Source organism: Rousettus aegyptiacus, unplaced genomic scaffold (assembly GCF_014176215.1).
Source record: "Rousettus aegyptiacus isolate mRouAeg1 unplaced genomic scaffold, mRouAeg1.p scaffold_m13_p_3, whole genome shotgun sequence".
In the NCBI taxonomy this organism is placed as follows: Eukaryota; Metazoa; Chordata; class Mammalia; order Chiroptera; family Pteropodidae; genus Rousettus; species Rousettus aegyptiacus.
The window spans coordinates 17,859,842-17,872,685 of record NW_023416306.1 but is presented as its reverse complement, the minus strand read 5'-3'; the positions used below and the strand labels follow the sequence as shown (position 1 = coordinate 17,872,685).

The window sequence follows — 12,844 nt, the reverse complement described above, 5'->3', positions numbered from 1 at the left end:
GAAGAACTACAGGACTTGATTATTAATTATGAAATCAGTGTTCAGAGCACCTGGTGGAAGATCTGAGAAGAAGGGAGGTAAGTGGCAGCTTGTGTCAGAAGCGAGGAAGCCCAGGGGCACTTGAGGAAAAGGGGTCAAAGCCTCCCCAGGCCTGGTTCTCAGGTGCTCTCTTAGGCCTGTGGGCTTTTGAAGCAGAATGTGATTAGCTGGCTAATACTTGGTGAAGAAAGAAGTCCCTTTTGGGGCAGGGGAGGTCACTCAGATTTCTTAGGATCCAGCCGAGGCCAGACAGGTGGCATTTCTGACAAAGACCAAATTTCTCTTGAGTTAGTCAGTTGTAAATTTTGGATTGAATAGAAATCCTCTGGAATGGCTACAGGCCACAGTCATTGGATAGGTTAGCTTCCGGGGAATAAGAGTTCTTTTGTGGTAGGATGAGGCCCAGAGGACGGGAGACTCCTGGGTGATCACCTGTACTCTAGCTCTGTGCTAGGTCTTCCAAAGTGTTGAACTTAAATAAAAAATAGACGGGGATGCCTAGAGATCAGCAAGAAGATGTTCATATGGAGGGATGATGAAAATGAATATTTTTCATTACCACTCTTGTGAATGGTTACCGCTTTGTTCATCTGACTTTAGGTAGGTATGTACCCATGACCTTTGTGATATTTGTGGGTCATTCTAGACTGGGAAACACATTACAGAAGGACACAGAACAAAACGGTGTAATAATAATGGTTGTCTCTGATTGCAAACCTTGTATACTTTTCTTTCTTCTTTATTGTTTTGTTCACCACATATGTTAGAAAACAGATAAACATTTATTACCTTATTTTTCTTTCTAAGTTAGACCCTGAATTTCACTGAGGAAAATCTTACTACAAACTCATAGTTGGAGTTATATTGGCCTGCATATTTTATGAGTACTGTGAGTCTTATAACTGACTGAGTTTCTCTCCAGAAATTCCCAGTAATGTCTGTGGCCCAGTTTTAGCAAGTGAGAATAATTCCGAGGTGAGTGTGTTTTGTGAGCCTCGTTCCTAGTTCTAGTTTTCTCTCTGTCCTTGTTTTCCCTGTATCTTCTCACCTACTTCTAATTTATATCATTTGATCATGTTTCACATATCACTTTATCTCTTCTAGAACAAATTGTGGTAAAAATAAGTAAAATAAATATTGGATCAGAGAGTATGAACATTTTTCTGTTTCGTGATGATTATTTTTTATCATATTGCTTTCCAATGCATCGTACGAGTTTTACTGCATTGTTAAATCTCCTTTGTCCTTAAAGGAGCTGTTAAAAAATGAGTATGTGTGTGTTTGTGTGACTATAAAAGTATTGTGTCAATATAGTAGGAAATTTGGAAATAAGCATGAGTATAAAGAGGACAGTTTTTATTATCAGTTCTAGAGTTTCCTTCTAACCTTTTATATCCAAATTTTTAACACCAATGAAATCATAATGTATGTGCAATTAATCTTGTATCTTGCCATTTTCTCTTAAAACTATATTGGAGAATTTTTGTCACTGAAAATGTATTAAAGACATTACTGAAAACCGTAGAATAAATACGCCATAATTTCCTTAACCATTTTTTTATTGCTGGACATTTAGGTTGCTTTTGTTCTTTTGCTATGTTAAGTAATATTGCAGTGAATATCATCAGCAGATACCTTTGCCACAGTTTAAAAATTATCTTCTAATGGTTAATTCCTAGAAGTAGAATAGCAGTAATCAAAGGCATAAATGTAAGAGCCATAAATAAAGGAGAAAATACAGGTGAATATTTTTAAAAGCTTGCAATGGGGACAGGCTTTTCATGGATGACAACAAAAGTAGCAGCCATAAGGGAAAATAATGGATGAATTTAAAAACTCTATGTCAGAAAAACCATTTGAAAATTATGATAGACCAATGGCTATAAAGAGTCTTCACGAATGAAAAAGACTTGACTCACAATTTAAAAAAGACCCCTCACAAAAGAAGAAAAACTCCAGCCAACAAATATTTGAAAAGATGTTTAATCCCAATACTCATTAAAGGAAAAAAAAAATAAAACAAAGATAATATATTATTTTTCAATTATAAATCTATCAAAGATAGCCAATGTCAATGAGAATTTGTGGTAAGAATATAAATTGGTGTATTTCTGGAAGCAATTTGTCAATTAAAAATACGTATACTCTTTTATCCAGCAAATCTATCTTTAGGAATTTATTTTAAGAAAATTATCAAACAAGTGCCCAGTGATGTTTACTGTAGCATTGTTTATTGTTTGAAAAATTGGAAACAATTTATATGGGGATTTAGTTTAATTATGCTATATTCATTCAGTGGAATACTGTATGTGTGTTAAAAGTGATTCTGTAGATTTGAATTTAGTGACATAGAAAAAGATGTCCAAGGCATGTTAAAGAGATATAGAAAATGAGTGAATAAATGAATATGCATAGGAAAAAAAAGTGAAAAGACATAAACCATAATATTAATTGCATTTTTCTCTATTTAGAAGGAATATGGGTCTTTTATTATTTATTTCTTTATTTTTCCTAAAGTTTTAAAATAAGTATGCCTAACCTGAATGAACAGAGAAAGAAAAAAGTGGTTCCCCAAAAGTAAAATTAGTTACAGCAGAAACAAACTTGTGTTTTATCATACTGCTTTTTATAGTTACCAAATAGTGATTTCAAAATTAGAGTAGCAATGTTACTTACATAAACTATAATTTATAAAGTGGATCTGCAAAAGCATAGTAAAGAGAAGCGATCTGTTGATATCATGTAAATGAAAATGGGTTGAATTCATTTGTCACCTTTTGAAATCTGCCTTTCATGGGCCCATCGTTATCAGCAAGTCCTCATGGAGCCTGCTGGGGTGCCCTGTGGGTTCCCCAACAACGTCGCTTCCAACTCTCTTCTTACCGCTGCGGAAGCCAAGGCTCCGGGCAGGCATAGCGGTTGGTGTCCTGGGAATCTGGTGGGGGCGCTGGGGCCGCACATGTGCAGAGTTCTCCCCACACTGCCTCGCTGGTGTGTATCAGTATTTCCAAGACACTTATGCCTGAAAATACGTCAGCAGTGATTTGTTCTTTGGATTTAAGTATTTTCTCTCTCTCTCCAGTTCTACAATGCTATTTCCTCTGGGGAGTCTTCCAATAAATCCTACCTACCTAAGTTGAATGAATCTCCCCACATCTTCCCACCCCTACCCCCAGCGCAAGGGAAGGTTGTATTTCCTGGGCATAAGCGGGTGCATTTGACTCCAAAAAAGGGAAAAGATGCAGAAAGAGTTAGTTGGGGGTCAGCCCAAGACCCAGGTCTTTAACTTCACAGTTTTGCCCAGACGGTGTGAGCATCGCTTTCAGGGAGGATGAAATCATAATTTTCAATGCCAAAACTGTTCATGGCTTTTTCTCTGGTAGGTGACTCTTGTTCATGTGTTTTAAAGATATTCTCAGTGTTGTGGTTTAAAACAGACTTTTGGCGTGAAAGAATAAATTTATGAAATATAGCTCGAACCATTTTTATTTTGTACTTTAATTTCTGAGAACTGTGACTATCGTATAGTCAGTACCCCCCTAGGGAAAAATAGTTTATATGAGACACAATTTTAGTTTGGGCTAATTGATGTGTAAAAATCCTGTTTTGCAATAATTTAATTTTATTTAACATTAGTTTTCGTTATCTAAGTGTTACAGTCACATTTCAGAAAACTTAAATTCAGGAAAGGGTATCGGATAAATATTTTTCTTCATTATAATGGCATTTTGGTTTTATTTCCTTCTAAATTTTTTTTTCGTATCTAAAATGCAGTATAATTTAAAGGTTATAGTTCTGGCCAGAATATGGCAGATGAGGCAAAACCTCTTCTATTTCATCTAATCTGGATCCTAAGTGTGGTGTTATCTCTACTTTTTATTTTCCCTCTGCCTCTGACAAATTTTGTTAGCATATTTAGCAGAAGTTGGAGACATAATTTCTTTTCACAGATTCACAGATTTGGATTTAGTAGCAATATCCTCTGTGGAATGATTCTGCTAAAAGAAATTCTCAGTTAAGCTTGGAGGAAATGAATCGAATGTTTCTGAACACAGTTCTGTGGGATAGTTGAGATTCGTTTCCTGAGGGTAGAAATGAAAACATTTTTATTCTAGAGCTAGATCCTTGGCTTTTTAACTGGGCTTTGCCTCTCAGAGTGGTCATTCCGTGCTAGGAAAGCCTGCCATCTGGCTGGTGCTTTTGGTGGAAAGAACACGTGTTCTTGCGCAGTTTGGTTATTCAAAGAGAGCGTTTTTCCTCGCCCTCTGCCAAGATGTACTCCTGTTCCCTCATGCTTATTTTGTTCCACCCTTATTATTTTTTAGAGTACTCGGGTGGAGTTTGACCTGCCAGAATATTCTGTTCGTCGAAGATACCAGGATTTTGACTGGTTGAGGAACAAATTGGAAGAATCACAGCCCACTCATCTCATTCCCGTAGGTACTAAGTCATTATAGCTTGTTATTCACTTTTCCTGCATTATCTTTCTTGTGGATGAATGTTCACTCAACTCTCACCCTTTAAATTACAGGTAAACTCTGCCTTACATTTGATACCAGATTCACCCATCACATGTAATACCGTGTAATATATTTCACCTTTTGTGTTTTGGGTTCTGATTTGCTGTACAGGGTGCCAGTTTTTTGAGTGGGGTGGGGTAGGTTTTCACTTCTATTATGACAAATTTTTGAAGTTTGGAGAATCCTAAGTCTCATTTGCTGTCTCTAAAGACTTTCAGTTTCACTCGTCCTAGAGTGAATATCCAAACTATTCTTAAGGTTTGGATAGCTGCCACCAAGTGAAGAATGATGCCTCCGGCTACAGCCAGCCGGGCTTTCTTTACACCTGGGTAATTCAGGGAGCAGGAATCTAGCACACGATCCACTCAGCCACAGTTTTTCATTTAAAAGACAAACCGAAAAGCCACTTTAGCTCTGTTTATTTAAACAGAACCAGAGCAAATAAAATTGAAAAGACTTAAAATCAGCACACAAATTGAGTATTTTTATGACTTTTTTTTTTTTTTTTAGTAGAAATAATAATTACTTACACTCCGGAGGTTTCTTGGGGCTTTGGTGGTTTTAGGGCAATTTGGGTCATAAAGCCCTTCATCAGGGCTTTATTTTCAGTAACCGCCTTGGCTGAATAACGTCTTAGCACTGCCGATTTTCCTGTCCCCACAGCATTTTCCAGGGCTTTCCCCCACTCCGCCCCCCGCCCCGGCCCCATGGTCGAGAGAGGCGGAATGTGCTGTGACACTCTGGCAGTTTTCTTGGTTTTCAAGGCGAAAGCAGCCGTGGTTGCAGCGCTGCGATGGACGCGTTGGAACTTGGCTGGGACTTCATTCTCTCTCAGAGAAGCCCCCAGCCCCCAACCGCATGTCCCCTCTGCTCTCCAAGCCTGAAGTTTTGCTTGTCTGTCTTCTAACCAGTTAAAAATGTGCTTGAAGAAGAAACTGTAGTTTTTAAACCATTGGAACTATCACTTAAAATAGAATTTAAGAAAAAAAAAAATCTTCATTTGGCAAAATTGGCAGCTAGTGAATTATTTCTTTTTAAATAGACTTTTTATTTTAGAACAGTTTTCAAGTTGCAGAATTATTGCAGAGACAGTACAGTGAGTTCTCACGTACCCACACTCGGTTTTGCTTATTAACATCTTACATTATTGTGGCACATTTGTCACATTAAATGAACCAGTGATGGTGCATTATCATTGCCTAAAAGTCCTTTATTCAGATTTCCTCAGTTTTTGCCTAATGCCCTTTTTCTATTCGAGGATCCTATCCAGCATACAGAATTACGTTTAGTCATCGGGTCTCCTTAGGCTCTTATTAGTTGTGACAGTTTCCTTGTTTTTGATGACCTCGGCAGTTCTGAGGAGTACTGGTCAGGCATTTTATAGAGTGTCCTTCAGTCGAGATTTGTCTGATGTTTTCCTCATGATTAGGCTGGGTTAATAATGCATTTTAGGGAGGAAAAGCACAGAGGTAAATTACCACTTTCATCATATCAAGAGTACATATTATCAGCGGTGTTTATCACAGTAGATGTTAACTTTGATCACTTGACTTGAGGTAGTGTTTGTCAGGTGTCTCTGCTCTACAGTTACTCTTTTTTTTTCTCTCTCTCTCCATACTGTACTCTTCTGAAGCAAGTTGCTCTTTATGCACAGCCCACACTGTGCGTAAAGGGAATTGTGCTCCACCTCCTGGCAGTTTGTGTAGTTCAAGTTTGGTGCTTAACATCAAAGGTTAGATAGCAACACCTGCTGGAGAAACATAGTATCACTCATGCGCAGACACAGGCCAGAACGGAAAGAGAGCGGCAGTCTCCAGAATGCCTAGGGAATGATCCAGAGTATCTTTAAGTATGGTTTTTTATGGTCTGGGTAGAAGCAGTCACTAGGAAGGTACTTTAAAAGCAAATGAAGACTTAAATTCTTCATAAATCCTCCTAGCATATCTGGGCTAGAGAAAAATTTAATATAGGAGAGCATCTCTGACTTAAACATGAAAGTCAAACTGGAAACAAAAAAATTTGTTTCCCCTACAGAAATTCATTTTACAGCAACTTTGCTGGGTGTCTGCCTATTACTGAGCATCCACTTTTGTCTTGGTCTTTTTACTAGGCCTGGTGCGTACTCTTGGGAAGGTGAGGGGTTATAAGACAGACAAGGCCCCCTGCCCCAGAGACCCAGTAAACACACAATGCAATTATTGTTTAAATTTTCACTTAATTTTAAAAACAGCTTTATTGAAATGCGATCCATATACCATGCAGTTTGCTCATTTAAAATGAGTACGTTAGGGACATTCAGTGTATTCAAAGTTGTGCAACCATCACACAACCAATTTCAGAAACTTCTCATCACCCCACAAAGAAACCTCCCACTCCTTGCTCATCACTCCCAGACTGTTTATCTTCCCTAGTGCCCGGAAACCTTTAATCTACTTTCTGTTTGTCCAGATTTGCCTATTCTGGACGTTTTACATAAGTGAAATCATACATTGTGTAGTCTTTTGTGACTGGGTGTTTTTCACTTGGCATGCTGTTTTCACGGTTCTTTCATGTTGTAGCATGTATCAGAACTTCATTCCTTTTTATGGATATATCACAGTTTGTCTATCCATTCACCTTTGATGAACATTAGAGTTGTTTTCACTTTTTGGCTATTATGAGTAATGCTGCTATGAATATTTGTGTGTAAGTTTCATGTGGCCATATGTTTTCATTTCGAGGGGTCATGTACCTAGAAGTATAATTGCTAAATTGTGTGTAATTCTTAATTTAATCTTGTGAGGAACTGACAGACTGTTTTCCAAAGCAGCTGCATCATTTTGCATTCCTGCCAGCAGTGTGCGAGGGTTCCAGTTTCTCCACATCTTCATCATTGGTTATTATCTTTTTGATTATAGTCTCCTTGTATGAAGTAGTGTGTCATTGTGGTTTTGGTTTGCAGTTCCCTGACAGTTAAAGATGTGAACTTTTTTTTTTTTTTTTATGTGCTTATTGACCATTTGTTATCTTCCTTGGAGAAATATCTATGTCGATCTGTTGCCCATTTTAAAATCAGGTTGTCTTTTTATTATTGAGTTTGTTGTAGTGTTTTGTATAATCTAGATACAAGTCCTTTATCAGATATAATTTTCTCCCATTTAATGGTTTGTCTCTTTACTTTCTCGATGGTGTCCTTTGAAGTTCAAAGGTTTTTAATTTCTATGAAGTCCAATTATTCTATTTTTTTTTTTTTGGTTGCTTATGCTTTTGGTATCATATCTTAGAAACCATTACCTAGTTCATGAAGATTTATACCTATGTTGTTTTCTAAGATTTTTATAGTTTTAGCCCTTACATTTAGGTCCTTTTCCATTTTGAGTTCATTTTTGTACAGTAAGTTTTTATTTCTTTAACTAGTGAGGCTGAATATCTTCCTATGACTTTTTGGGACATTGGTATTTCTTTTATGAATGCCTCTTCATTTTCTATTTTTTTTTTTTTTTTATCGATTTGCAAAACCTCCATATCTGCAAAGGAAATGAACTCAGTTGGGAATATCTATTTTTTCTCCAGTTGTCATCTTAGACTTGACTCCATAAAAATAACATCCCTTCCCTCTCAGCCAAGTTAATCTTTCCTTTACAGTTTCTGGCTGTGAAGTGCATTTCTAGCTGAGGATGGTAAAAATGTATTTCTGTATTTTCTTCTATTACTTACATGTCTTTATTTTTAAAATATAAATGTAGAATTCTGATGTGACATGGGAAGACCTTTCTTTTTTTCACATGGTGAGTTGTCCCAGAACCATTTATGTGGATAATCAATCACCTTTATCATAATTTGTGTATTACACTGTATCATGCATTGGACTTGTATATTCTTGGGCTGTTTCTGAAACTTTTGGTTCATCGATCTGTCTAGTCCAACGCCCCTCCTACACTATTCGAAGTATTATAACTTTACCAAATGTTTCAACATCTGTTTGGATGCGCCCCATTTCCCTATATACTTAGATTTCAGGGCTTTTCTAGGTATTTGCACATTTTGTTTTCTTTCCAAGTTGAGCTTTAGATTCTTTTGAATCAATTGGGAAAGTTGGGGGAATAATGGTGGTGAGTTTCTGTTTGTTTGTTTTTTTCCTCCTGACAACTTATATCAGTTATAATTAAAAATGTGTGAGAGTTCCTGAGTTTTCAAATTCTACTGCTTATATTAGGAGCGTGGAGATAAAGTTCCCTCATTACCTGGGCTTCACTGGAGTTGTGTGAAATTGTAGGTGAACAGCCAGCCAGACTGTACTTCCAGGGAGGCACCCAAGTTCTTTCATTTGCCTTCCCCTGTTGGCTGCCTTTGCTTCTAGCCCCTGTGGGCCTGAATTGGCAGTTTCTGAGACTCTACTGGAGAAACCCAACCCTTTACTTTCTGGGACAACCTTTACTTTGCCTGAGTAGAATCACAAGATGCTTAATATTGACTGACTTTTCTCTCACCCCAATCTTTTCTGCTTTATGTCTTCAACAAATTCTGTCCTGTTAACAGTACCTTTATATTTTCTGGTGTCACGGCAGATTTTTCTCTTTTTATATTACTTTGTTCTTCTGGAATTTAAAGCAGAAAGAAATAATCATGTGTTCTTAAAATGCCATCTTAAAACTGGAAGTGTGCTGGATATATATGTTTGTCATCCCATAACGGCAGCTCACTTTGAATGTCTTTATTATCCAATAGTAGGAGCCACCAGAAAGTCTTCATTGTGACGTCTTTGTTTTTCAATTTAGTTTTGGCCCAGAAGTTAGTTTTAACTAAACAGCTTCACTGCTAGTTAGTTACACAGCAGATAGATTTCATGATTCATTGGGCACAGATAGATTTTTGAGATGAAATAAATATATTTATTAAACTCTAGTGTTTAATTTCACTTGGAAATTTAATGCTTGCTTCAGTTTTTATGAAGAAAGCTTTGCTGGAAGGACACATTTGTACTTATTATGTACCTGTTTTGTTTGGGGCAGAAATAAACTCAAGAATTAATTAGAAAAAATTAATAATGCAACAGCTGTTCTCCTTAATATGAAATGATCAATAAAACCCTAACTTCATTTTCTATTTGGTTCCTCCTTTTTCGTAGTTAAATATACATGCCTTTAGCTTACCCAGTAGATAAGTTAATAAGTAGTGAAACATTGATTGAACTTTCGTGTACTTTGAATTAAACCAAGCTTGGTGATTTTTTTTTTTTTATCAGAACAAAGCTTTTAATCTTGATGCTCTTTTATTTGTTAGTTATTTTTGCTTAGGAGCAGTATTTTCTGTTAGATAGATAGGGATAGGAAAAATACTTTTCTGACATGCAGTGGTATGCACTAAATATTTGTTGAATTCCATAGAAGAAGCAATTTTAATGCTAACGAGAGGAAGTTGGAAATTTCAAGACTGAGCAACTGAAATCTTTGTCCGGATTTCCCTTCCAGATATAGTAGCTTTTCACTGAAAGTCTATAGGAAATATGCTTTTTTTTCCCCCTCACAGATTGTAAAATACTATCCTATAAACTAATATGAAATATATGTGAAAGTACTTTACCAAAGTATGAAGTGCTATAAACATATAAATATTTTAAGATTAAACCTTGAAATATTTAATGGGTTATTGTCATGTTTTGCTAACAGGATTTTTGGCAGTACCAACGTACATATGTATATATAGTTTTAAAAAACTTATTATGGAAAATTTCAGCATTTATCAACTTAGGACTAATCTTGTTTCATCTCTATTCCTTCCCACTCCCTTACCCCTATACCAGCTGATTATTATTTTTTTTAAGTGGCTTAAGCAACAGAGATTTCTTATCTCATAGTTCTGGATTTCAAAAAACCAAAATCAGTCTTGGTGGGTTCATATCAAGATGCAGGTAGGACCGCATTTTTTCTGACGGCTCTTCTGGAGAATTTGGTCCTAGCCTTGTCCAGCTTCTATAGGCCGCCTACATTCCTTGGCTCACAGCCTCTTCTTTCATCTTCAAAGCCAGCAGCGTAGCATCTTCTCTCCTCTCTTGACGCCTCCCATCATCACATTTTTAAAAATTGAGATGAAATTCACCACGTTAAAGTGTACAATTTTATGGCTTTTAATACATTCACGATGTTTTATAATCACCGCCACTAGTTCTAGAACATTTGCATCACCCCCAAAAGGAACCCCATAGCCATTAACTCGGCACTTCCCATTTCCCTTTTTCCCCAGCCCAGCTATTGTGAATAATGCTGCTTGAACATTTATTGTACAAGTTTTTGTGTGAATGCTTGGCTTCAGTTATCTTGATAATATACCGAGAAATGGAATTGCTGGGGCACATGATAATTCTATGTTTAATTTTTTAAGGATCTGCCAAACTTCCACAGTGGCTGCACCATTTAACATTCCCACCAGCAGTTTATGAAAATTCCAGTTTCTCCACATACTTGCCAACAGTTGTTTTTCTCCTTTTTTTTTTTCTTTTATAGCCATCCTTGTGGGTGTGAAATGCCATCCCAGATGATTTTTTAAAAAAACAGTTGGCTTAAAAGATATATGGAAGTTCCACCCTTTAGTTCATACTTCTTTTTGCTTTCTGTTCTCAGTGTTTACAAATTTATAAACATAGCTGGCATTCATTTGACATCTACCATGAGCTCGGAGCTGGATTGAGCTTTTCATTTGCATTTAATTATCTCATCTACAGAGCATGGATGTCCTTGATTTCACCAGTAACCCAGATTCCTATGTATTAAAACCCAGAAGGTAATTATAAAGGTGACACTAGAGTAGTATTCCTTTAAGGAAGCTCGAAACAGGAAGAAACAAATTTTTGAAGCCATGTGTGTTTGAGAAAAATAATGCTTATCACAGAAGGAAATTCTGTTTGCAGAAGGATTCTCCCCAGAGTTCCTTTAGATAGCAAACTTTGTTGATTCATTAAACATCAAGTTCAGTGTAAACATAAATCTGAAGAATGGGTAACTATGTCAGAAGGTTATCTGTTATGTGAAATGAGGCACACCTCACCATTTATTTGCTCAATTGGCCTCCCTCCCAATTCGTATGAAGCATAAATAAATGAGAGAACGCTTGACAGGACTCATGAGATAAGAACAGAAAAATATCCACTGGATCTGATAACTAGAAAGTCACTGCTCCTTTCAAAAGAGCAGTTTCTGCAATTGGGTAGGAATGTGGCGGAGAAACGCCACACTGCAGGCAGTACCACAGACAGCTTTGTTTTGCGATGGAAGAAGTTTGGGGGTTGAGAAATCAACGGAAAGAGTGGAAGTGAAGATACATGATTTTTTCAAAATGGTGAAATGAGGACGGAGGCCAGAGGAGATGTAAGGTCAAGAGATAGTTGGATTTAGATTTTTTCTGGTAGAAAGAGAACTTAGCCATAGTTTTGTAAACTTGGAGTAGAGCTAGGTAAGGAGGAGATATGGAAGATACTGAAGAGAAGGTATAATTAATTGGTGACACAAATGCATGATAGTGGACTATCTGGGTCCAGGACACAGATGGAATTGATAGCTTTGCGGAGGCATGTGTCGTCCACAGGGATCTGAGGAGGGTAGGTGAGGGTGGTGCCCAGTAGGTGGGTTTCTGTGGAGGAAGAAAAATGCTTAGGGAGTTTCTATGTGATGCCCTTATACCTAGTTCCTACTTCAGAGAGATGGTTATCTGCTTAGCATGAAAAGTTGATAGATGAGTATAAGGTTTAAGGATAATGGTTGTCTAAGGCAATAGGAGAAAGAATTGATAAGGATAAAGGAGTTATCCTAAAGGACAGTCATATCCTGTTCAGACAGCTTCACTGATGCTGGAACATTGGGTTGGGTGGCGTTTGGGTCTGACCTTTGTCCCTTTCTAATGTTGTACCCAAGTATAAGCTCTCCTGGGCATCCGACTTGGACATGCCATCCTCATGTGGCTCTGTAACTGTATTCCTGACTATACTCCCCTCTCTTCCATTATTGCTTAACTTTTCCACTGTGCCCTATAGAAGAACTCCTGCTCTCTTAAAAATAAATCCCTCAGTTCTTAGCCTCTCCTCTGAATGCTCCCACCATCTCAAGATTTAACCGAACACTGGCTGTTTCTGAAGATGAGCAGTCCTCTGAGGTTGCTGCCACTCCTACAACCCAAAACACTCAAATGTCTACTCTGTGGCAGAAATTGTTCCAAACACCATCACCCTCATAGCTAATGTAATCCTCGTAACAACTCTGTGAAGTTTATACTGTTTTTTTTACAGATGCAGAAACAGATATTAAGAGATTATA

The 12,844-nt window shown here is 37.2% G+C and overlaps 1 protein-coding gene across 3 annotated transcripts in view; it reads left to right on the top strand.

The window, feature by feature from the left end:
- The window catches only part of SNX30 (sorting nexin family member 30), a 92,407-nt gene that overhangs the window by 44,234 nt on the left and 35,329 nt on the right, over positions 1 to 12,844 (top strand). For all 3 annotated transcript variants that reach the window (XM_016126331.2, XM_016126330.2, XM_016126332.2), the window contains exon 3: positions 4,365 to 4,475. In XM_016126331.2, coding sequence (XP_015981817.1) covers positions 4,365 to 4,475 — 111 coding nt within the window. The remainder of the gene's footprint in view (positions 1 to 4,364; positions 4,476 to 12,844) is intronic.